This window comes from Corylus avellana, chromosome 4 (assembly GCF_965113065.1).
Source record: "Corylus avellana chromosome 4, dhCorAvel1.hap1.2, whole genome shotgun sequence".
Taxonomy (NCBI): domain Eukaryota; kingdom Viridiplantae; phylum Streptophyta; class Magnoliopsida; order Fagales; family Betulaceae; genus Corylus; species Corylus avellana.
The window spans coordinates 28,823,583-28,850,223 of NC_142493.1; the positions used below are offsets into that span (position 1 = coordinate 28,823,583).

At 35.0% G+C, this 26,641-nt stretch overlaps 2 protein-coding genes across 4 annotated transcripts; one reads left to right on the top strand and one right to left on the bottom strand.

Annotated features, from left to right (window-relative positions):
• Positions 1-5,716: 5,716 nt before the first annotated feature.
• LOC132179384 (uncharacterized) lies at positions 5,717-14,969 on the bottom strand. 3 transcript variants are annotated; one of them, XM_059592105.2, is made up of 4 exons: positions 14,717-14,969; positions 13,373-14,300; positions 7,034-8,021; positions 5,717-6,754 (listed from the first exon to the last, which is right to left on the bottom strand). In XM_059592105.2, exons 2-4 carry the CDS (start codon positions 13,448-13,450, stop codon positions 6,270-6,272), a joined length of 1,551 nt encoding a protein of 516 aa, XP_059448088.1. In that variant the 5' UTR covers positions 13,451-14,300; positions 14,717-14,969; the 3' UTR covers positions 5,717-6,269. The 3 variants fall into 3 exon arrangements, with proteins under 3 accessions (XP_059448088.1, XP_059448089.1, XP_059448087.1); XM_059592106.2 differs by having other exon boundaries at positions 14,598-14,969; XM_059592104.2 differs by having other exon boundaries at positions 14,476-14,969.
• Positions 14,970-22,334: 7,365 nt separating this feature from the next.
• LOC132180092 (glycine-rich RNA-binding protein 2, mitochondrial) lies at positions 22,335-25,697 on the top strand. Its single transcript, XM_059592948.2, has 5 exons — positions 22,335-22,442; positions 23,451-23,580; positions 23,678-23,746; positions 25,245-25,351; positions 25,423-25,697. Exons 2-5 carry the CDS (start codon positions 23,460-23,462, stop codon positions 25,519-25,521), a joined length of 396 nt encoding a protein of 131 aa, XP_059448931.2. The 5' UTR covers positions 22,335-22,442; positions 23,451-23,459; the 3' UTR covers positions 25,522-25,697.
• Positions 25,698-26,641: the final 944 nt, after the last annotated feature.

Genomic DNA, 26,641 nt, shown 5'->3' on the forward strand with positions numbered 1-26,641 from the left:
AGGCTTCCGTGACCGGTGGGAGTTTTGATGGGCCATTAAATTGCAATTGGTGTCACCCGAAACGATGGAAAAGGATATCTCCATTTCAAAATCCTTCTGATTTTGAAATGATTAGAATTTTTCGATGACCAGTAGACTGCGTGGCATTGATTGCTTTAATGGCGGTGTGTAGTTGTCGCCAGATATTTTTCTTCTGACAGGTATGGAACCAACACAGAGCTGTTCTTGTAAGTTGTAATACTCCGGCAGATAATAATCAACTCTTGTAATATTAGAAAATTATACGAACAACATGCCACTCCTTTAATAGGTAGTATGTTTCAAGTCAATTGATATAAATAATGGCCAAAAAAACATTATAGACGATTAGGGGCCGTAAATAAACGAGTTCATTCGACAATCCGCTTAGTTTAATTCGACTCGAACTTGAGCTTGATATGGTAGAAACCTGCTTAATTAGTAAATGATACAAACCCGACTCGCTCAAGAAAACTCGATAAGGGCTCTCTAGCTCAGCTAAATTAAAGCTCGATCGGTTAGTTTGCCCAATTCGTTAACTTGTTCATATATATATATATATATATATATATATATATATGTGTGTGTGTGTATAAAACTGAAAATTAGTTATAGAAATTTAAGTATGTATATTAGTAATATATGTAATATAAATTAATTAATATTTATATTTATGCTATAGATAATTAATGTTTAGATGTTTTAAAATTCAGGCTTACACTCTACGCGGATCATACATTAAAGAGTTCAATAACTTAGCTCGAGTTTGAGTTGAGCCTGACTCGGCTCAAATAAGCATCTTCATAAATGAGCCAGTCTTAAAATTTTAAAGCTCGACTCGACTCGGCTCGAATACAGACATAAGATTATCATAATCCTTGGGTTGGGATTGTTATAGTCAAATTTGAGAAGGATAAACATATTTAGCTAAATGCATGAAATAAGTTTTTTTTTTTTTAAAAAAAAAAAAAAGAAAAAGAAAAATACATGTGCCTCTTCATACTAATATTGCATCAATATCCTTAAACGTATTTAATAGGCAATAGGCCAGGGTATCGGTCAAAACGGTCTGGTTTTGGCTCTTATCGATTATTAACCAATAATTTTCGGTTAAACGGTTTATTAACCGATACTGAACCAATAAGAATTTTAACCGAAATTATTGGTTATAACGGTACACGGTTAAATGGTTCATTTAAACCGATTAACCGATTTAACCGTGGGCTTTATATTCTTTTATTTTGTTGGGCAAAAAATGAGTTTTTTTTTTTTTTACTTTTGAGAGCTCAAATACTTTTTGTTGGACTAAAATAACTTATTAAAAATGAGTTGTCTTAGGGCATAAATACTTTTTGTTCGGACAAATTGAAGCTTTTTTATATTGATCCACCTAATTTTTTTTTTTATATATTATAAAATACATTTTTCCAAAGCAAATGGACTAATTAACATAATGAATGCTAATTAGACAAACAAAACTAGTTAATGAAAAATGCTTTCACCAAAGGCAAAGAAATCTCGTCCAATGCTATCACTAAAAAAAAAAAATCAAACCTACCTAATCTCAAATTAAAATAAGGTTACATAGGTATATATATAATCTCAAAACTATGTCGTTTTGGCATCCCTACTTAACGGTTTATATCGGTTAAACGGTTAACCAATATGAAATTTCTAACCGGATCGAACCGAACCGATAAGCATACCGGTATAAAAAATTTAACTGATAAGGATATCAGTATATCGGTTACGGTTAATATCAGTTCGATCGAAACCGATACACGGCCAATAATCGATAACCGGTTAATCGGCCCACCTCTAATAGGCAGCTTATTCACAGTTGGGAGGTATCTTTCATGAAAGCCATTATCAGCCTAAAAAAAAAAACAAAAAAACAAAAAAAATCCATGCTGGAGGATTTTAGAATAGTTATTATTTTTCATGGTTTATGTTGGAGATCCAGAAAGACGAATGGATGAGGCTTGTGGCAAGTTGGCAACGTCAAATTCGAAATTAAAGAAGAAAAAGAAGGTACAAATTGCAACTTCATTGTTAATGTCTCCTACAAAGTACAAACTATTAATTCTATCAATTTCCCTGTTGGGCCATTGACACAAGTTGTATATTTTTTTTTCCCTTTTTTTTTTTTTTTTTCGTAGGCCCTATAAATTTTTTTTTTTAAATGATTTCATAATGAACAATATTTTCAACACCATCTTCTTTTAGGTCCATATCGGAAATATATATATCCTCATTGAAATAGAGATGAGTCGATCCTTTATATTTGAGGAGTAAAATTATCTGCAAAAAAGTGAAATAACAATTTTACACCTCAAAAAGCAATGGGCGGAACCATACTTTAATTAATGCCATTAATGACCAAAACAAATAAGTAATGCCATTATGACTTATGAGGCCTTTTATTTGATGATTAATATTTTATTTTATTTATGATGTCATGTCATTTATTTTTTATTTTTACATGTCTGCACAAGAGGGGAAAGGAAATTCGAACTAATGACCTTCACTTCATTAAGCGTGATCTCAGCCAATTGAACTACCTCTTGAGGATATGTCCTTTAAAATTTTAAGATGTATCAATTGAGCTACGTATTTTAGCAGTCCATTAATGGTTGGTAGTTGTGTTTAATTAAAGAAGCCATTATTAGCGTAAAAAAAAAAAAAAAAAAAAAAAAGATGCTGGAGCTCTATGTTTTGCGCCAACTCACTGCCGACAATCCTACGTCGTTTTCTCCGGTCTTTCCTAGAGTGCTACAACCAATTTTCTTTCTACTTCTGTTGATATAGAATTAGTACATTGGAAGGTAAATTCCATAGAGAATAGAAATGAGGATTATTAAAAATATCGAAAGTTGGATTAATTAATTGAATGATTATTTATTTCTATTCTTTTATTTGGTGATATCGTAAGGAATTTCTTAAAATATCATAACTCTAAAAATATATATTTTTAAAAATAATTTACAACCAAAGATTTTTTTTTTTTTTTTTAAAAATATCATCCCATGGCCATGGTTGCCTAGCTGACCACCTTGGGGGTGGACCGGGTTGTCATCCACGTTAAGAGAACACCGAAGTTGGTCAACCACCCAAAGGGATGGGGACAGAGTTTTATTATTATTATTATGATTTAAAAAACAATAATTAGTGTTTTGGAAAATATATTAATTTATTCCTTCAAGAATAAATATTATTCTTATTTTTTAAAGAAATTAATAGATATTTTTCATTTTAGGAGAATAGTTATCTGTTATTCCCATAATAGTGTGCAATAAAAGCACTTAATAACTTTTCCATTTGGGTCCCTTCCTGTGTACCAAACATGACGCATGAGTTGGAAATCAAGAATGACAAATCACAAATGGATGGACAGAAATTTATGGGGCTTGTGGTAGTGTCTTGGTCAAAATTAAAGAAAATATATTATGAGAATGAGTCGAATGACAAATCGATGGGGCTCGTGGTAGTGTCTAGGTCAAAATTAAAGAAAATATATTATGACACAACAAATGGATTTGAATCTCCTCAAATTAAGTTGTCCGAATTTGAAAGAAATTTGGACAACCTAAAAGAAAGGTTGTAATGCATCCCCTATATATATATATTTTATGAATTATGTTCACACAGTTTGCCAGCCACTCACTCAAATCTCACCGGAGAATTATACAAAATCCACCAACATACTCAAGAAAAACTCTCTTTTATTTTTATTTTTTATTTTTTTTTCTTACAATTCTTCCTCTCTTTCATTTAAATTTTTTTTTCCTACTTATATCTCTCTTTCTCGAGATTCGCGCCACAACTACTTCGGAGCACGACACATGTCGTCTGAGGATCAAAAGCTGGGCGAGCAGGTTAGGTCCGCCTGACTCTCGTACCACTGCGACCCTTTTGAGTATGGCAGGACAGGGACGTGACGGAATTCGTCTGACGTGACGACCCCTTTATTTTGATTAGACGTTTACTTTCTCTTTTATCGAGGTTGAGCGAACCTCACTTAACGACCCCGTCTTAAGATGGTGATGCTGGAATTGGATTTTTGGTTGAAGGCTTCAAGGCTCGCCAAAGCGACGGGCCTGATATGCGAACCTAAACATCGGTGTTCCACTGTTTGAGGCGGATGTAGGCACGAGCGGCTTTGGGCCGTCTGGACTCACATCTTTGGGTCCCTGGGCCGACTTATACCGTGGATAGGGTTCTTAAGTCGTGTGCGTCCTAGGCCTTGCGAACGATTTGGGCCTTCTACAATGTAGGATGTTTTAGGGTCGGCGATTCTTCTACTAGGCCGGACCTTGGTCTAACAAACTATAACATCACATAATAAAACACTATATATAGCTCCAAAGCATAAACATTATATACAAGAGTAATGATATAATACAATCATTTGTTGAGAAATGATCTCACATTGCCTGTGGACAAGATCTTGGGTATGTTTATAAGGAATTGACAACCCTCTTTTATTGAACCGGTTTTATGAGATGAGTTAAGCCCATGAATTTCTTCATGGTATCATAGCCTATTACAGGATGAATAGAGCCCACATTACTTACTCCGTGACAAGAACCAGAAAAAATACTGGCCTGCACATTTAAAAATGTACTAACATAAGCACTGGCTGTTCTAAAATCTCGCATGAATTTAATGTTTCTAACTCAAATGCTCTTTGTTTTACGACAATGACTAAGCTGATGTTATGAGTCACACTAACTCAAATGCTCTTTGTTCTACGACCTTGCGTTTGTTCATCCAGTGCCAACCCTTTTTTTCTTTTGTTTTTAATTTTAAATTTTGTAGGGTAAATTTATAATTTCATAATGGTTACATTAGAAAAATGGCCAAAATTTGTAGGAAGAAAGTTAAAGTTATAGATTAAAAAATCAATAATTATGGAAATAGTTTAAAATAACATATTATTAAAAAATAAAAATAAAAAAAATAAATGAAAGAGAACCTTATCCACCAAATGTAACAGGTTATGCGTAGTATTTCTAATCATTTAAACCTAGAGTCCCAAATTCATGCAGCCTAGTCTGCCTAGATAGCAATTTTTTTTAAAGAAAATAGTACAGGCTAAGGTTTATCGTCTCTGCACGGACCCAATAGGCCCAAACAATTCTTATGAGACCATTAAGTCTTACAATTATGGTTTTTATTTTTAAATTGCAAATCTAAAAATAGTTTTTGAATTATTTTTTAATATTTTTATATTTATTTTGTTGTTAAAAAACAAAATGTCATCCTGAAAAGCACACACACTGCATGTGGAATACCCCCACCCCCCCCCCCCCCAAAAAAAAAAAAAAAAAAAAAAAAGTGATGTAAAATATGGGTGTAGTACATCAAAAGAGGTAATCTAGGCTTTGTTTGGTAAATCCTTTGTCTATAAATACTATAGCTGAGTGAATTGACGTGAAAAAAAAAGTACAAATATTTAGCATAAAAAAAGTAAGAAATTAATATGAAAAAAATGAAAAAGTTTTGTTTTGTAGTGATTTTTTTATTTAAATAATAGTAAAAAGTAAATAATGTGATATGAAAGTGAAAAAAAAAAATGAAAATGTTTTGATGTTATTATTATTATTATTATTTTATAAAAAAAAAAATGAAGTGAATAGCATTGAAGGAGAGGCAAGATTTACCAAACGGGAGTCGGAAGAATGAGTTACAGCAGAGGTAAATAAATGAATGCCACTACTTTCTTTTCCTCTATTTCACATTTCTTGTAAATAAGAGTTATATGTTACAAATCAAAATTGTGGCGGGGCTGCAAAGACCACTTCTAGTTTCCCTTGCATTCTCAATTAGAAGAGCTTCTCAGCTCTCAGAAAATATAATAAAATTGCACAAGCTTATACATCTCACTTTCTAAGCAACCTCGCCGGGTTGCCTTAATTTATGTTCCCATTTTGAATGAATTAGTAGTTGGATGCCATGAGGCAAAAGCCGCCCTCCAAATCTTGCCCTGCAATGATGCACTCGAGCATGCAACGGCGTGTGACCGACTGCCGACGTGCTTCAACCCGACCAACAAAGTTCAAGGAAAAGGCCAATCACCCGCAAAATGCTCCCTGCAATAGAGTGCAATAGCTAAAGAATGCACCAAGAAAATCTCATCTCATCTCATCTCTCTGGGGCCAGGCCAGATGCTGCTGTACCTTTCCCAGGTGTGGTCCTATTTCACAGCTCAGGTGAGTAGGAGGGTGAAGCATGGGCAATTGAATAATTAATCAGTAAGGAATAACATACGGCAGAGCACAAACATCAGCAGACTCTATCCTCATAGCTTCCGCCCATACCTCTGGTGTCTCCTCAACCTCTGAAGATCCCACCTTGGGCAATTCTGATTGATAACCATTGTTGCTAAAGAGCCATTCTTGGTCATCATAATGAGACCACTCCTCCATTTTGGGTATGGTATATACCTGACTTAAATACTTGGAATCTGGATGGGGTGGCTTGGCAGCTGCTTCCGCGATTTGATCAGCTTGTGCAGTGGCAAACATTGGCTTCTTTGAGGAGACAGACGATGGCTGATCAATAATGCCATTTATCTTGCGCTCCTTATTATCCACCTTAACATTACTGGCTGCTACATGCCTATCCGAAGCATTCGTGATAGAAGTTTGGCTATGATCCATTGTCCTTCCATTTTCCGGAAATCGATGGGAGGAAGAAGTGGGTCTTGCCAACTTATTGGGCCTAACATCACTGGCTGTAAGAAATTCAAAAAGGAAGCATCACTTATCAGCTAATAAGAAAATTATCAGAGTTTGAAACTGCTTGACAAAATTGATTCAATGTAATTTCCAAGAATCACTGACAATTAACGCAGCATAATTTAATACAAGAATATCTGCAATCACAAGAGACCCACCAAAGTCTTAAGGGATAGTTAGCCCCTATAACCATTCTAAGAAGGGGTAAAGGTTACAAAACTTGAAAGAAATGATTGGGCTGGCAATGATTCATGGTCATTATGAAAAGAACTCACCATGTAAAACTCCATTTGTCTCAACTTCCTTCCTTTTCTTGAGATTTTCCTCAGAAGCAGCAATCTTGTTGCTGTCCTTGGGAAGTTGTGGGGTTTTAATATTTTGGCTACCTATAAGGTCACTCTTGTTGCTTTCTTTTAATCTATCATGTTCTGTGTTCTTCTGATTATTTTTCACCTTCGCTTTCTCCTCCTTTTTTTTCTCTTTGTCCCTGTCCTTATCCTTCCCTTGGCTCTTTTTCTCTCTATCTTTATCCTTGCGTTTATCCCCACGTTTATCATCACCTTCCTTTTCTTTGGTCTTTTCCTTCTCTTCCACCTTTTTCTCAGATGGTCTGAGCGTACCTTCAACTCTAGTTTGAAAAACCCCAACAGGGTTCTGAACCATTGAATTTCCACTAAATCTTGCCTCACAATTGATTCCTCGACCATCCATCGTTCGTTCGTCATTCCTCCTGTTCTTCTCCTTACCTTCAGCCCAAGTGCCAGTACCTTTAGCCAACAATTTGACCATCTCCTCATCCTTTTTTCGGTCCATATTTGTAAACTTCTCCATCGTATTCTCAGTCGCTTTGTCATCATCTTTAATCCTCCTGCCCAACTCCTGCATGAATTTGGAATCCATTGTCTCCTTTGCCAAATGACTGCTGTCACTGAGTTTCTCTGCATTGTAACCTGAAAACTGCCCAACAAATCTCTTCTCTGGAATACTATTTTTACCTTTATCCCTTTCTTCTTTCTGAATGAGTTTTTCTCCACTGTGACCCTCAGCCTGTCCCGTAAGTCTCTTCTCATCTGGGGCACTGTTTTTCTCCTTATCTTTATCCCTGTCCTTCTCCTTATCCTTCTTTTTATCTCTGCTCTTTTCCTTCTTGTCTTTCTTTTCCTTATGCTTCCCATCACTTCTATCTTTCTCTCTTTTCTCTTTCCCTTCTCTCTTCTCTTTGTCCCTTTTCTCCTTCTTATGCTTCTTTTCTCTCTCCCTTTCCTGTGAACCATGAAAAAAGAACAAAAATAAGAATATGCTTTTCTAAGAAACAAAGAGGAAATATTACAGAATTCTGTAAAAAAAAACCCATGAAGCTACAGAGAATAACAAAGAATTTCTTTGTGTAGCTCTTATTTCCCTAATAAAGTAAATATAAGCAGGTACAAAATTACTCTTGGTTTTAAGAAAGATGAATGCTGCGCAGATTCCAAACAGCTGTATAGTTACAAAGACAGCAAGGGAGAAAACAAAGTCAAAACAATGAAGGCGGGCAAGAACATTGAGAGCCTCTATTGCACCTCCCACTTAGTTTCCGCATTTGAACCACAGACCACTGCAACATTGCTAGCCCCACTAGAGAGTTACTGAATTAAAAAGGTGTCCATGGATGTTAAGTTCCACATTGGTTCCTTACTAAGTGAGACTAAGTTTTATAAGTGATTCTAAGAAGCTCCAAATGCAACTTAACTAACACATTTATAATCCACCTTAAATATGGTCACTATCTTCTAGGTGAGACTGAGCTTTATAAATGATTATAGAGAGCTTCAATTGGAACTTGATTAGTCTCTTTGGAGTAATAACGCAAATGTGGCTAGCATTTTCCTTGAACCATTACAAATGGCATTAAAGCAACCTAGTAACACCATGTAGTACTGCAGTACTGCATGACATGGGCCCTAACAAGGGCGTCAAAGATTTGAAACGGGAAGATTGATACCCTAACCCTAAAATGTCAGTCCCACATTGGGAATAAGTATTGCCCACATTAAGTGGGTGGATTATTAAGGTGCCCATAAGTGCTAAGTCCAACATTAATTCCTTACTAGGTGAGAGTAACTTTATAAGTGATTAAAACGAGCTTTAACTGTAGCTTTACTAGTCATTTTGAAGTAATAGCGCAAATATAGACCACCCCTAAGGTGCTCATCGCCAGCTATAGCCCGACCCCAACCACTGCAGGCCACCATCTGGCCTGAATTCTACGGTTTTGGGCCACCATCTGTCGTCGTCGTCCTTGGAGGCCCTCAATCGTCTCTAGTCTCTACATCATCCTATGTTGTCCTCAGTAGCATTCCGTTGTACCGAGCCACTATCTGTCGCCATCCCCGACATCCCTCAGCCATCTCCAATCACCCTTTTACCCAAGCACATGGGCCTGGAGCAAACGGTTGCTAGAGATGACAAAGGGCCGCTAGGGACGATGGAGATCAGTTTGACACCATGTCATTGTCTTTAGACCTCTGCCTTGAGCAAGTGGTATTTTTAGAGGAAATAAAACGAGGACAATGTTTTCCTTCAAATTCGATTGGAAGAACCAGTTCCGCAACCCTTTGACATAAATTTTTTTATATAGAATGCATGGTTTTGGGAGAGAATACTTTGGTTATTCTCAACTTGTAAGGGTATTTTTGGCACTTTTTTTACTATTAGTTTTGTTTTATCAGTATAACCATAACAAGGTCTTATATTTGGGACTCTTGATATTCAATTATCATTCATCAATGAAAATTTGAAATTTTTCTGTACTGCCCTAATGAAACTAGGATTCCAATGGCCAGAAGAACCGGAGGAATCCAAGTAGTATGACACCGCATGTCCCTCGAGCTTCCTCTGAACACTTTGCCCTCTTTGGACCCCATATTTCTCAACATCCCTGGGTTGTTACATCCAGTTTGGCTCATGTTCTACACGAGAATATAAAGTAAAGAAACGACAAGAAAAGAAAAGAGCACATATAAACCACTAGGAAAGAAGAGGGTTGGGGGGGGGGGGGGGGGGGGGGTGGGTGGATGGTCTACTGGTGAACCAACCTCACAGTAGAATCACAAACATCATAAGCTTTTTTTGATGCATTGTTATCCTCCAAATAGGCTCTAGGAAGAAACAATTAGAGATATTAAAAACCCCTCTAAAATGGGAACGGGAAGATTTTCATATAATCAGTACTCCATCCCACAGATTGTAAATTTCCTAAATCAACTCAGCAAGCCCAATCACAACAAAGGAATGGTGGAAGTACAAAACAAATCAATGTCACGTATTCCTCTATGTCAAAACTTCAAAATAAAATTCTTAAATTCTATCTTCCCATATCAAGAACACCTATATTGAAGCCAACTACACCAGAAGCTGCGTTTTCTTTTAGCTAATTAAGAAGCTCGAAAATGTCACCTCCTAAAATGGTCCATAAATCAAGTCTCTTGTCCTTCAAAATGAAGGAAAACTGAGGAATCCAACAAAGTGTGGCTCCACGAGATGGGATCAGTTCCAAAATTTGCATACCTGCCACCAATTATTTCACCCTTAGAGCAATAGTAGTTCACCTTCCAGGGCAGACAACTTTGTGGGCCATCCAGCCAAGAATACTTACTCTTCTACCACCAAAAGATCTCCTCAAGATTAGCAGTTCTATGCAACTGCTGAACATGTCTTACAAATTCTACTTGAGCATCCAAATCTGGGTCACACTTTTTCAGCAACAAAGGAGGCAATAATCTACGGATCTTGCTTTCCTTCAACCACCCAATCCAACAATAGTTCCCACTTAGCAAGTTCAAATACCAGCCATTTAGATGGACCATCCTGTGGTCCTATATTTCTGTGAAACCCCTTGCCAGGAACTTCCCATCACATATTTTCAAATCCTAAAGAGGGACCTTTGTAACCAGAATTAATAAAGTACAGTGATAAATCAAAGCAATCCGAGGAACCTCCACATAACCAAAATTCCTCCAACACGATTCTCAGTAAGTAAAACAAAAGGTTAATTCACTGAATCATAATAGAATTATCTTAACATCTGGAACAAGATTGAGAAGCCCCATCATATGATGTCCTTATTATAACTTCAAGGTATAATAACAAAGCGTCAGTTTAACAAAGAACAAACAGTTAATACAAACTGACTTCAATAATATAAACGAAATAATATATCACAACGATAGAATGCGGTGCACAAGTTCAGACCCTAGAGAACCACTTCTCACAAACCAGTGTATCGTATTGCTCCACACTATAGCACATTCATGAGACCTACTTACTCATAAAAATAAGAAACATACATCTGTTGCTTATAACAAAAGCGTTGGATCTCTGTTCTAATGTAATTTCATGGGATAACCAGCATTTACCAGAACTTGAAATCTTTATCACTGCCAGGTCTCTTTTAGGCCAACTACCCTGATTTTTTTTTCTTTCTTTTTAACAGAACATACAAAAGGGTGGCATTTGGTGACCTGAATAGTCTACTCCTGATTTGGTGGAATATGGGTTCCTTATCCCTTGCATATACTTAGAATTCTGTTGAATAGACATCATATTCTTCTCCAAATAAGCAAATATTCAGGTAAACTCAGGCACATTTCCCTGAACTCGGCTTATATATATATACATTTGCAATTCAAGAAACTTCTCAGGCTTAATCTTATCAGAGATCCTCCCATTATTCTTGGCATTTTGGCTAAGATCTACTGCTTTTTGCTCTTACCAGATACTTCAAAAATTGGAGATAACTGAATCTTTTCTAATATTGACTTGAAAAAGTGTGGGACAATTCTGACATGGCCACTTGTGGTTTTAACAATGTCAACACAAACCTCCTGCAGCCCCCTGTCAACACCCATTCAAAATCTCACCGAAGTATATACCCTTATTTACTTTTTAAAGAAGGTGCAAAAGATCTTTTATTTTGGGTTAGGGAAACATTACTAAAATATTTTAATTATGTAATTTTGTTACCATATAATTTTTCAAGATGCAAAACACACTCATTTACAAAGACGGAATTTCCAAAATAAGCAAATCTATAGTTGTTCCCTCATGTCCAAATTTAGGGGATTCATCTATAATACCATGTCATAGTATTTGGGAGAGAAAGAAAGAAAAAAAAAAAGAGCACAGACATCATTCATGTACTCTTGTAAATGGGACAAAAATTTAATGCTTCAAAGCATCACCTGGGAGTAGGCTGACTAATTCTTCTCTCCACTTTACTAATATTATACAAAGTTCTCTAAATGATCTTTGGGTGAACAAAAACTATAAGAGATACAACGGAAAGCCAAAGTAAGACAAAGCAATTAAGAATAAGCATATCAACAAATTGAGTCCAAAAACATCAGCAAGTGCCATATCTGAGATAAATGTTGCCAACAAGTAAAACACAGGACTTGTGGGTTGAATGGCAGGATGTGTCCTTGCAATTGCCCAAAGATACAAGGGTTGTAACTATTAAGAGTGGTTGACCCCAGTTTGTATCAGAAACATTAGGTAACTAATAAGTGAGGCATAAATTGAATATGTAATAAGGATTCAAGCAAAAACTATAACCATGGATTATGAACTTGACGTCCATGCTGGAAACCCTTCATAATAACAAAAACCAGAAAAATTAAAAAAACAAGTTTTGCACCTTGGACCAACTACTAAAATGGTTGACAACAGATTTCGAATGAAGAAAGTGAACCCTCACTTATGCACATATTTTTAGATTAGTGCTACAAAGTTAAACTATTTAAGATTCATGAAAAACTGACTGATTTTATATGAAGAAAAAAAATTGGCAAAAGCATAGTACCCCTTCCCCTATGATCTATAAAATTCCACTGCATACACTTCCCAGAAAAAATAAAATAAAAAATGAAAAAAAAGATGTGCTTTACATGTATCCAGATAATCTCATTTCTCAAATTCAATCACAAGGTGTGGGTTATGTATTCCCCTGCCATATCATTTTATGCTTCCTAATCAGTTTTCATCAAAAATCCAACCAGAACCTATAACACAAAAAATCCACACTCTATCTATTGAGAGAGAAGATCTAAATTATGAAACAGGAATATGGCCAAAGGAGCTGATATCCTTGGGGGGGGGGGGGGGACCAAGTATAGCTTGCAAAAAGAACTAAAGAAGACTTCCAATGTAGTAGGACTCAAGGGTTTAATCACTTGCCGGCTATAATACCTAAACAATCTGACATCCTATAGCAAATAAATAAGTAACCTTCTAAGTTTTAAATGAAATTCAAATTTCAATTTTACAGAATAAGAGGTTGTACGTTATTTTTGTTGGAGTTGGATTATGCTAGAAATTGCCTCCAAAATACAGCAGATTCATTCTATTAAATAATAGACTTCTTCAGTCAGATAAATAAAACTACCCATAATTAAGCAATTACGGAAAGCCAAGTAGTGCATGGACGCTAGCTTTGACACGAAAACTGAGATTTTAACAATTTGAAAGTAGTTGTTTAATCCAGTGCTGTGCAACTCACAGTAATACTAATTTCCATGCCCCATGAATGCTACATCAATTATAGAGTATTAATGGACAAAAGAAAGGTAATTAACCTTTTTTAGTAAGTCCACATCCTCCGTCCTAGCCTTCTTTTCATATCCTGGTGGTGGGAACGGAAAGCAGCGCGACATTGCACAAAATCCAGGAATACACTACACTAGCGCCTTCCACAAACAAAAATGTTCGAATTACTTTCCAAAAGCACTGTTCCGGAAAGGGGACGAACCAGAAACTATGCTCCTGTCCATGCACCATGTCCCTACATTCATTTCCAGCTTCACTATCCCTGCATAAGCTTATCAGTCACTCCAACAAAAGCCAATTCCAACCACTCTTCCCCTCTAGCTTAAAAGCACATGTGGGTCAAGCAGATATCACTGAAATCACCTTAGAAGAATAACACTCAGCACTCACTCAATTGCACCAATGTGATACTAAACTAAACTAGTAGCAAAACCCAGATAGAAAAACTGAAAAAACTCTTCGGTCAATGATTTAGCTCGAACTATGTTAACCCAAACGGTTTCTTGAGAAACGAAAACAGTGAACTGCAATCAGAACCTCTGTGTTGCCTTCTGGGCCAATACAAAATCATCACCTCCTCCTTATAAGCAAATCCCAACACCAAAATCATTGCCTACTGAAAATCAAACTCGCAAAGCAGCAAAAACCCAGAAGCCCTTAGTCCTCCAAAAATTCCATTCCCCCAAAGTCTTAGATCACTGTCTCAACACAATTCCATACGTGCAATCCTCTTCCATGCCGAGAGCAACAATGGGCAACCATTATTTCTAAGCAATCTACGAACTCGAGAACTGAAACCTAGTACTGTCAAATCCATAATTTCGATTCCGTGGAAGATCGAAGCTCGCGCCCATCGCCAAGCAAACTCCTTTGCTCCCCAATCTGTGCTCTGATCAAACCCTTATTCAGTCCAAAATTGAGCAATTCAACCAGTGCTCGATTACGATCCGCAAAACCCTAGAATTCCAACACCAAAACAAACACGTTTCTCAGCACAAACTGCCAGTAAAAAAAAAAAAAAAAAAACCCTAGTTTCATTACTCGAAAAAATTTGAAAAGACACAAAATTTGAGATTTGGAAAATGGAAAAGGGGGGGGAGAGAGAGAGAGAGTCAAAGACTTTATTGGGTACCTAGGCAATTGCAGGTACCGATCAAAAGCGGAAAAGGGAAGCTTGATTCCAAGCGTTAACGAGAAAATTCTGGAATTTCGAGGAGTAAAAAAAGTTGTGGAATTCGTGGGATTGAAGATTACCTTGTCCACCACAAAGTGGCAAATGTAGGAGGACAAGATCTCTCTCTCACTCTTTTTCCCTCTTAGAGAAGCAGAAGAAAAAAGGATATGATGAATAACAAGTAATTTCAAGGAAGCACCTTTTTCCTGGGTATAGATTTTGGGATTGTGTTTCTGTGTCCAGTGGGTTCTCCTTGTTAGTGTCTGTGTGCGAATGTGTTCGTGTTTGTGTGTTCGAGTATTTGTGTGTTTCAGAGATACCCTCTCCCCCCTCTCTCTCTCTCTCTCCCCCCCAGTAGGTTTTGTTCGGAAGTTACACGCGAGAATGAAAGAAAAAGAGGCAACGAGGGCTTGGAAGACCCAAATATATTGGTGAGACGCCACACTAGACAGAGAAACTCTCTAGAGAGAGAGAGAGAGAGCAGCTCCCTGATCAAGTCCCACGCGCTCTGCGGGTGCATCTTTTTCCACTCTCCACTTTTTCCTTCTATTTTAATTCTTCTTAGTCCTGTGACACCGCATAAGATGCTAATTATGTACAAACAATTTTTATTAAGATTGCGTTTGTAAACACTCCTAAAATCATGTTGAAAATTGTGTTTGGCTTCCATGAAAATCTTTTGCCTAGCATATCACCTCTCCCCCCCAAAACCACCCTTGATCGCTCATTGATCCCCCAAATTGATAAACACCACCACCCTCAAAAAATGACTTATAGTTGTATTTAATTTTTATTATTTTTCATTAACTAATGTTTTTTGTCTGTAAAAATATGAAAATGTTCAAATTTAAGATATTTGCTTTATTTTTATGTTAAATTATTATTTATTTCAAAAGCATAATTTATAGGAATAAATAAATTTATATTCTATTAATCATGATAAGTTAAACCAAGTTGAATTCTGGCGGAGTAACTACCATCCAACATAAGTGGAAGCATTTAATTCACTTTTTTTTTTTATGTCCGCACAAGGGGAAATAAAATGAAGAGAAAATTTGACGTAGTGACCTCCGCTTCATAAGGCATGGCATTTAAGTCAATATTAAGATAACATATGATCCGGAATGGGATTCTCTCCATTTCATTCCAGTTGGTTGAAATTTGAGGGGCAAAATTGTAATATCACTTTTGGTGGACAATTTTGCCCCTCAAAAGCAACTAACCGGTTCCTCTCCATTTCAAATCTCCATTTCATTTGAAACAGAGAGGATCCTTTTGCCATATGATCCATTAAATTTCACCATTTTTTTCTAATCCTGTTAAAGTTCACTTAATGTGCATTGTATGTGGATTCTATTTTGATTGTATGGAAGTTTATTGGAGTAGAAAATGATAAGGCGGTGCCGCTTTGAGGTTGAGTTTCTTTTCATGGATTCGGCTTACATGCTGTTATTTTAATAATAGCATGTATACTATAGTTTAATCAACTTTCAATATTGAATTTCTCAAAATCTCTTTTTATTTTTTCTCTCCTATTAAAAGCTTATAAAAGTAAATCAACTTTAAAATTCAATCTTGACAATTGATTAAACTACAGCATACATACTGTTATTTTAATACATTACAAAAAAATTACTATTTTCTGACGTGGCAAACAGTACATGATTTTTGCCACATCACCATTTTCTGATGTAGCAAAAAATGCCACGTCAAAAAATATTTTTTTGACGTGCTATTTCAACACGTCAGAAAATTATGACGTGCTAAATATTGACATGTCACAAAAAAAATGGGCGAAATTTTGAAATTTTTCCCTCTTCTTATTTTCCTTCAACTTTTTTCCTCTTTTTTATTCTTCCCTCTTCATTTATTTCCCCACACTCTCTCTCTCTCCTCTCTCAATCTCTTCTGGAGAAGAAAAAAAAAAAAGGAGAAGAGAAGAAGAAAAAGAAAGGGAGAAGAAAAAAAAAAAAAAAAAGGAGAAGAGAAGAGAAGATAAGAAGATTTGTTGGGTTTTTGAAGATTTGTTGGGTTTGACGTTTAGGTTTTTGATTTTTTAGATTGTTTTTTTTATTTGAGTTTTTGATTGTTTGAAGATTTTTCGGTGTGAGTTTGGGTTTTTGAAAATGGAAATCGAAAAGAAGTGAGAAAATGGAGAAAAGTGAGAGCTGGCCGAAGAAAAGAAGAGAGAGAAAGAAAAAATTGAGAAAAGAAGAGAGCCGACCGTGCCATGCAGAAACGAAAAAAAATTTGGAGAAAATTTTTTCGTGGTTTCCACTCGAGCGGTGCAGATAAATTACAAAAACAAAAAAAAAAAAAATTAATACATTTTTTAATTGAAAAAAAAAAAATTCCAAATTTTTTTTAAAAAAATTATTATTTTTAATTCATTTTAAAATTTCATGACGTGTCAATTTTGACACGTCAGGAAATTTCTGACGTGTTATATTTTAACACGTCAGAAATTTTTGACGTGCTAAACAGTAACACGTCAGGAAAAAAAATTTCCTGACACCTATGCTTCTGACATTCAACACACGTCAGAAGCGCTATGTCAGAAAACTCCAGTGAGAATTTTTTTTTTTTTTTTTGTAGTGATAACAGTATGTAAGTCGGATCCTCTTTCCTCAGTTTTCACTTATATTTGAATCATGAATAGTATACAACCTAAATTTTTTTATTGTTGACAAAAATAAATATTAAATTTGGTAATTTTCGTTTCATTATTTATCATACAAGAGACTTTCACCTGTTTATGATAGAGTTTACCACGATATGTAAAAATAATATTACCCAACTAATTTCAATAGGTACTATTATAGTGAGTTATACTACAAATATTTGTATTTTTTTTAATTTATATAATTTGATTATTTCACTAGTAAGGAATGCAAATCGCCCGGGCGTGGTCTAGTGGCACTTAGAATGTTTTAGTGTAAGCTAGTTCCCAAGTTTGAACCCTGCAATGAGAAGCCCTTGGGGTTATTGGCTTAGGTTTCATTTAGAGTTCTAAGAGAGCCTGGTGTTAAGCTGTGGTTCTATCAATCTTAAGAAAGTATTTGCAATTTTTACAGTCTATGTTCATTTTGAGTGATGCCCAGCAGACATGTACTACTATGATTAGGCCCAAGTATAATAGCCACTTTAATGGCCACCTCCTGCCATTAGATACAAAAGAAATGAATACTCTCGCCTCATTTTATATCGGTATTGTCTTTTCTTTTTAGAGTTTTAGGAATTTTAGCTAATAAGTTATTATTGACGTGAAAATTTACTTCCTATAATATCAAGAACGAATGCATTGAATGAGTTGGTGGTTAGATGAGCTGATAAAGGAAAAATCAGTTGCTAGGCATCATACTCGAGCAAAGGTGCATTCGAATTTTAACAGCTAGTCCGTCGGGACTTGAGCTAATGAACTTGCGAGAGCTCATTGGCCCTTATAATCCTGTGGACTCTCCAAGTAATATTCCAAATATGTTCTTTCACTTTCAACTAAAATTAAAATTAAACAAATAAAAATTATCCAAGACTAGTTTTTATTTTGAAAAGTGATTGAACTCCTCGATGTTACGCCCAAACCTTAATATATCCTAATGGGAATCCTGATCTATATGAAGTATTGAATATTGGCAGTTGCCGGACCATGACATTGGGAAATCGAATTTAAGGCGTATAATAGACATTTATAAAGGAAGAATATTTGTTTGTAGTCCGTATATCATTGAAAAGGACACAAATACAATAGTGGGCGTCCTTGACCACGCCCCATGGACGCGCGTCCACACCAAAATTGTTCTAAAAGTTAGTAGGAGGAGTGGTGTGGGAAGCCATTTGCCTAACACATGTGGGCTTGGTTCCTTTTCCATCTTTCTACTAGTGCTGCAACTCCAGGTGGCACTACCCCAGCCTATCACAACCTGCATATGTCCACATACGTGTCACTTTGTCACACTCCCTGTAGAGAAAAGATGATTGACTCTTAATGAGTGTGGGAGGGGTGCCCTTGCACGGGGCACCTTCGCCAAGGCCAAGGGACAAGGGTGGCTCTATATTGAACTACACGCCACCCAAATTGGTGCATGCTTTGCCTAATGACTAATGAGTAATGGCTATTTCCTACCTATCATGCTACAATTTCCTAGCAAAGAAAAATGAACTACATAAATCATATAATTATATATTTGTGTATGGTCAAATGAGGCATAAGTGGTCTCGATAAGGCGCATTAATTGTCAATAAGGAGTAGCTCAATTGGTTAGGACCATGTTTAATAAAACGAAAGTTACTAGTTCGAATCTCTCTCCTCCGTCAGATATATTAAACAAAAAAATAAAAAATAAGGCCATTAATTGTGATCAATGCAGTAATATGATTGAGCTATTTACAACGTCTTTAAAAGATTGATTTTTGGTTATGTCATGTGCGTTAAAGTGATGCGGACTAAATTCCATGTGTAGAGACTAGTTTAGAGACTGCTTTTTTTCTTTTCTTTTTTTTTTTTAATTCAATTTTTATCGTGATAGGCCAATATATAATTTGAGTTTTGTAGATACGATATGTTATATCGTTGAAGGAATTTTATTTCGTTTATTTTTTCGTAGCATAAGCGTAAGCGTGTACAACAAATTTAGCCTTCACCATTACATAGCATCAGATAACACATTGAAAATTGTTTGTTTAGGCAACTATCTTTTCAATAGGTATAAGGCTTTTGATATGGCGGAAGATTAAGTAACAATAATCAAAAGTGTCTACTGAAAGATAAAACAAGCTCATATGCTTAAAAGAAATAAAACTTCGCTAAGAAAAAAATTATATGATTTGATAATAATTTGTAGGGCTGTACAAGCGGTTATGGGCTACAACAGCTAACCGAAACGGCCTTAGATGATTATCAATTTTTAATAACCAACTGCAACCGCTTAGGCGGTTATTTTATAACCGGCAATTAGCGGGTTATTTAAACTAATAACCGACGATTTTATAACCGTTTTTTTATATGAGCTTTTTAAGTATTTTGGGCTATCACTAGGCCATTTTTTGGGCTTATTTTAAACGTTTCAGGCCAAAGTGTTCCCAAAAAGACGAAAATAACATGCTGTTTTTTGGGCCAAGCAATGTGTTTGAATAAGGCTTGGTCCAAAACATCAAGTATCACATTATATTTCACATACATACAATCATATATTGGTGTTAAACACCAAAACGGCATCGTTTTGGATGTTATATTATAATTATTATTAGGGAAAAATATAAAAAAGCCCTCTAAACTACCACCTGTTTTCGATTTAGCCCCCTAATGTTTCAAAAGTGATAAAGTAGCCCCCCAAACTACCAAACTATTGCATTTTGGCCACTCCATTAGTCAAAACCATCAGTTTGGACGGAAACTGCATAACGACGTCGTTTTGTTATGAGTAAGTTACTGCAATGCCCTTTTATGAAAAAAAGAAAAATTTGGGAAAAATATAAAATAGCCCCCCAAACTACCAGTCATTTTCATTTTAGCCCCCTAATGTTCAGAAAGTGATAAAGTAGCCCCCAACAAAACAACATCATTTTGTAGTTTCCGTCCAAACTGACAGTTTTGACTAACGGAGTGGCCAAAATGCAATAGTTTTGTAGTTTTGGGGGCTACTTTATCACTTTTGAAACATTATGGGGCTAAATCGAAAACGGTTGGTAGTTTGGGAGGCTTTTTTATATTTTTCCCTTATTATTAATATAAATTATATAAATTATATAATATATATTTATATTATTATATATATGAGTATGCGGTTAACAGTTATTAACTGTTTTTTTATACTGCTAAAACCGCTAACGACAACCGCCCTAAGCAGTTGGCGGGGTGATTGTTTGTACACCCCTAATAATTCAAATGAGTATGCATTTACAATATATATATCTTGTAGAGAAATTATACATAATCCTAGTAGTAATAATGAATATAATCTTAAGAATGAAATAACAGTAATTTAAGCAAATCTAATCCTATTAAATAAATTAAATAAAGTTATAATAAAATAAGTAAGATCTTTAGTAAATAATATCATAATCAAATAAAATAAAATCATAATATAAAATAGAAAATTAAATATAATTGACAATCAGCTTAAATAGTGACAAATCTTTCATTTTGTACGTTCATTATTTGAAAACGGAAAAAAATTTGATCAAATTGCTCTGCTCTAATATAATTTTTGCTCTACTCCACATGACGTCTTGTTGGTATGTGTGATGTGACAAATTGTTCACCTTGCATATGTGTTATTAATTATTTATGAGATGTGATAAGGGTTTAACTGAGCCTCATCTAAGACTCAACTTTGGTGGACATATATTTTGAGACACAACTCTTGTATAACTTTGTGCCGTGTAAGTAAAAGTTGAGCCTTAGATAGAGTTTAGTTAAGCCCCTATCATATCTCATTATTTAGATAGTATGTTAACAAAAGTATGAATTTGGAATTATAAAATTCAAGAACATAATTGTTGAAATTAAAAATCCGAAACTTAAATTAAAATTATAAGAAAACCTAAGAATATATTTTGATTTTCCCTTAAAAAAGACGTGTTTTCTAAAATTGGAAAAAGCTATTTAGTATCATCTTATCCTTTTTTTCATCATTCATTTTTGAAAATTTACCATTGAGGAGTATTTTCAACTACAAATTCAATGGTGGAAAAGCATAGAAAAATATTAAATAGCATTTTTCATTTAAATTTAAAGAATTGAGGAGTATTTTTCCAAAGAAAAAGAAAAGAAAATTAAGGAAAAAGACTCATACAACTACAACACACAACGAAAAAGAAAAGAAAAAGGGAAAAGTCCACATAACCCCCTCAAACTACCACTCAATTGACAATGTCCCCCCCAAACTTTCAATTGTGACAATGTCCCCCCCAAACTACCAAAAATTGTCAATGTTCCCCCCAATGACGAAATTACCCTTAGTAAAATTAAAAAAAAAAAACTAAAACTAAAACTTCTAGAAAAAACCTAAAACGAACAAAAAAAACAAAAAAAATCTAAACGTTGGCCAATTTTTTTTTTTTTTTTTTTTTTATAAAAAAAATCAATTTTATAAGAAAAAAATTAAAAAAAAATTAGATTTTTTTTTATTTTTTATATAAAAATTGAAAATTTTCGTTTATTTATTTATTTTTATTTTTGTTTTATAATTTTATTTAAATAAAAATTTACGTTTAAAAAAAATAAAATTTTTGTTTAATAAAATGATTTTTTTTTTGTTTTTTAAAACTAAATAAAAAAATAGTTTTTTTTTAAAAAATAAAAATTTTCGTTTTAAAAAAAAAATTAAAAATTTTTGTTTAAAAAAATTGTTTTTTTTTTTAAATATTATTTTTAAATTAATTTTTTTTGTTTTTTAAAAAAATCTTTTTTTTTTTTTGAATTTATAGGGGTATTTTTGTCTTATTGAGAAATTTATAGGAGCATTTTTGTCTTATTGCTAGTCTTGGGGGGGACATTGACAATGTTTTGGTAGTTTGGAGGGGACATTGTCACAATTGAAGGTTTGGGGGGACATTGTCAATTGGGTGGTAGTTTGAGGGGGTATGTGAACTTTACCCAAAGAAAAAAGAAAAAAGAAAAAAGAAAAAAATTATCTCAAATTCACTTCAAGTAATTCCAGCGCCATTTTATCTTTGAAGCCACGTAGCGCCTCTTCGCTACATTTATCAATCAATTCATCCAAATCCCACATCAAAATCCGTACATTTATTATGGTACAACTGAGAAATGCATAAAATGCGAACGATTACATGCGAACAAACCCCCCCACACCTTCTCTGCTTTAAAACCCCAAGATATTTTTAGCCGTCTCACTCGCTCTGATTTTCTCTTTGCTTAAACCCTAGCCGCTCCCACCCTTCTCCATCCTCTCTGTCTCCCTCAGGTAAAGCCTTTTGCTAAACCCTAACCTCAGCTTCTTCATACATGAACATATAAGTATTTACATATCTTGGCTTAGTTATTTATTTTGTATGTTTGATTCTTTTTGTTTGTGGAATTTTGTTCACTCTTTGTTTGGTTGCCCAGAAGCCTTGGGTGAAATGGAAGAAAAAAAGGTTCTGTTTGGATACCGAAAGAAATCAAGTAGAAGTAATGGAAAAGAAATCAAGGCTCTGTTTGTTTTTTATTTTTCGTTTAGTTTCTGAAAGATGGAAAATCTTCGTGTTGTAGTTTTTATTTTATTCTCGGGCGATTTATATCTCTCATCAGGGAAAAAGTTTTCGTTTTCTTTATACGTGTATGCATATATTTATATATAAATGCATGGAATGTATGTATTCATATTTGTGCGTGTGTCTTTCCTACAGAGAGGAAATTGAAAAATCCATCTGTTACCAAATAGTGTCTCCATGATTTCTCGTGGTCGTGGATGAACCGTGTTAAGTTTACTTAATAATAATAACTTTTTAAATTGCTGCCCTGTTCGAATAGGTTGAAGTTTAAGATTCGCTCTCCAGCTCAGAAAATCAAATAAAAGAATGGTTTTGTAAATTTTAAAAGCTTGTTTTAACTATATGAAGCATTACGATATTTCCTTTTTGGAGGTGTTTAGCTAACTTAGCTGGTAATGTATTCTGTCAACATACTAAATATTTGAGGTTTAATTCTGTCTTCACCATGGAAATAACTACTATTGCTGGGATCAAGTGAACCTACCCAACAATCTGTTCTTGTTTTCTTTTCTGTGGTTCATCCAAAGCTTGAAAATGATCAAGTGAATGACTCTGTGTTAATGTCTATCAATTAGTTTTTCTCTATTGGAAGCCATGTTTAGAATTTTGCATTGTTTCTATTTTCAGTTTGCTTTTTGTTGTTTGATATCCCTATTATGAGTAATTAAAGTGATGGTTTCTTTTGTTGCTGCTGTTGTGTATGTGGTACCTGAGAACAGTCAATTACTATGGCATTTTGTAACAAAGTTGGGAGCCTTTTGAGGCATAGCGTTTCCCAGAATGGACAAGCATCCATCACATCTATGCTTAATTCTGTTCGCTACATGTCAAGCAAGCTTTTTATTGGAGGTATTACTAAATGTTCCTACAACATTTTGATTATAGATAATAGTAGAGTTATGCCATGAAGTCTTTGAAACTTATTCTTATAACGGTGGCTTTCAAGGTCTGTCATACTCAACCGATGATCAGTCTCTTAAGGATGCATTTTCGGGCTTTGGTGACGTGATTGAGGGTGAGTTTTTTAACATTCTGTGTTGGTAGTTTCTACATACTCAACCGATTATTGGTCGCGTAAGGCTAAATTCTATGATATCACAACATGCATCAATTCTTTAATAGTTCCTCAAACCCCTTGCCTGTATATATTGCTTGGTTTTGGTAGTAATAATATATGCACTTAAATACTGCATGATATCTAAAATGTCAACTTATGTTGGTGAGATTCATTTTTTACCGAACAATATGTTTCCTAAAAGTAAATGACCCAGTTGTTCAGGTGTCAATAGGTTGGGCTATGTTCACTAATAGCCGACAGTCCTCTTTGGTGTTTGGTATTTTCTTTTGCTGAATGTGTACATGCAGATAACAGACAACTGGTGTTAGAAAATCGCTAGTCCAAGATGTAACTAACCAAACTAAAAAGCATATAGAGCTATAGCTAGCACAGCACACCTTAGCACTCAATTATTAAATGACAACATTCGCAACATTTTAGGCAAGTAATACTCAACACTTAAATGCCAATCAGTGATACATCAATACAGCAAGGGTAGCTCACATGTTCACCATCTTATGTAACAAAAATATACAGAAAACTAGAACAGACCTACCACAAAAGTCATGCCATGCTTATGGCCGGGTATAATGTTTTTTTTTTTTTAAAAAAAAAGAAGCTTCTCCATCCCAGACTTCCGGATGCTGGATCTCTTCAGAGTTTGGAGCTTTTAATTGTTGCAACTTTGCATCAACCTGCAATATTATATTGATACCTACCATTATCATTTCTGAAAGACGAGCAATTTTTTTGGCATCTTTAGAACCTTTTCCGTTGAATTTTCTTTGATATTTGGGTCTATTGCTTCAAGTAGTACACCACTGCTTGATATCTTTGGGTTGTGGGATCTTGTATGATCCATCTATGCTATGTAGTGTCCAAGTACTTATTTTTTATTTAAATATTCTTGGGCTTATATGTGAGGGAAAAACTATGAGGTGACCCCTATATATTTTGTCACGGCGCACCCATTTCACTTGTGTTGGTGAGATTGTTGAGAGATCCAAACCATTCTAATAGATCTATAAACCTTGATGGTGGACATCTTTTAAATTTTGATTTACTTAGTTTAGCCAATGAAATGTATTTGCCCTTATTTAAATAGGTGAATAGCATGTATGAGATACAAAGATGTGTGCCTATTTTCGATATCGACTGTTGCATTTCTTATTAATGAAAGAATATTTAGATTCTGCTTTGCTGCATGATATAAGTGATTTGTCCTGGCTTCCATAAAAGAAAACGAAGAGCTGGTTATTCTGATTTATGCTCCATTTACTTTTGTTTTCTTGAATCTTTATGTGCGATATACTACAACAGTAGGCAAGAATCTTTGCTTCTTCTTCCCTTCTCCCACTCTTTTTTGCCTTCGACCTTGAAGTTAAATTAGGTTGTGTTCTATTGCCAATAGTGGTTTCCATATCCTTGTATTCTCAGTGGTGGTTTTTCTGTGCAGCGAGAGTTATCATTGATAGAGATACCGGTAGGTCTAGGGGATTTGGGTTTATTAACTACTCCAGTGATGAATCTGCAACCTCAGCACTGTCTGCAATGGATGGCCAGGTCCGACATAAAGTCTTTATGAGATGTTAACTTTTGCCGTTATGATTATGACTTACATCTTAAACTTTCAGGAGCTAAATGGGCGAAACATTCGTGTGAGTTATGCCAATGACAGACCCGCTGGCCCTCGACCTTTTGGCGGTGGCGGTGGCGGTCTTCGCGGCTATTGAGATGTTGCAGTTTTGCTGCAAATGTTCTTGTTTCTGTTGCTAGTTGGTGCTCCAAAATTATGGTTTCTTGAATTTTCAATTGGATGAATTATCTAAAATTTGGAGTTGTGCTGGTTGATACAAATTTGTCTTGGTTATACTGCTTGTTACATGTATGAGCAGGGTAAGTTTTCATAGAGCTGTGCATTCTGGCTTGAGTTTTATGTTGGCATGGGATGCTTGTGAAAAGCATATATATTAATATTATTACACTCTTTACCGGAGGTCAAGAGAAGTGCTATACATCCTAAATTCTCTTCCTAAAAGTTGGTTTTCAAATAATATGTTACCATCTCATAAGATTTATTATTTTGAAAAATGTGTCACCAACTCATGAGATAGTTACACATCATTTGGAAACCAACTTTTGAGAAGAAGATTTGGGATGTTTAGCACTTCTGCAAGTCAAACTAGCTTTCTTTGCATCCATGAAATTTCTTGTGGTCTTGTTCAGTTCAATCTGTTATTTTTTCTTTGCAACTGTCATCTATGAATCATCTCGATTTGAAATTACTTTCTGTGGCTTGAGACGCCTCTGTTTTTAATTGTGTTTGGTGGGAGAATATGCTGCATCTGATCCTTAATGCTTAGGCAACAGGTGGATTGAAACTAGAGTCTCTAGCTTGTTTCATAGAGTAAACTAATTGTCTATTTCTACAAAAAAAAAAAAGACCTGTTGCTGTTTAGTTGCTCCAATCATAGTTATGCATTTATTTGCTCATTTGTAAAAAAAAAAAAAAAATTGCCGGGATTTGCGGTGATAACTTTTGTGGCCTTTAACCATTACCTGCATCTGAGAGGTTATAATAATACTAATGACTCAGATGCTGAGTACTATGTTGGTTGTATATTTATCTTTTGAAGAATTTTATTTTTCCTCCGTTTCGGGTTTTTTATTCATCGGCCGCACTTTAAGGTGTGCTGTCTCTTGGCGGGCTACCCATGCTTTAAGTGGACTGGCGCCCATTGTAATGGGCCGGGCATCCTATAACCTTCTCAACTATTGAAAAAAAGATAATTCTATCTACCTACCGTTGAAAGTTAACTCCATTTTCTGACTCTTTTTTAACTTTTTAATTGT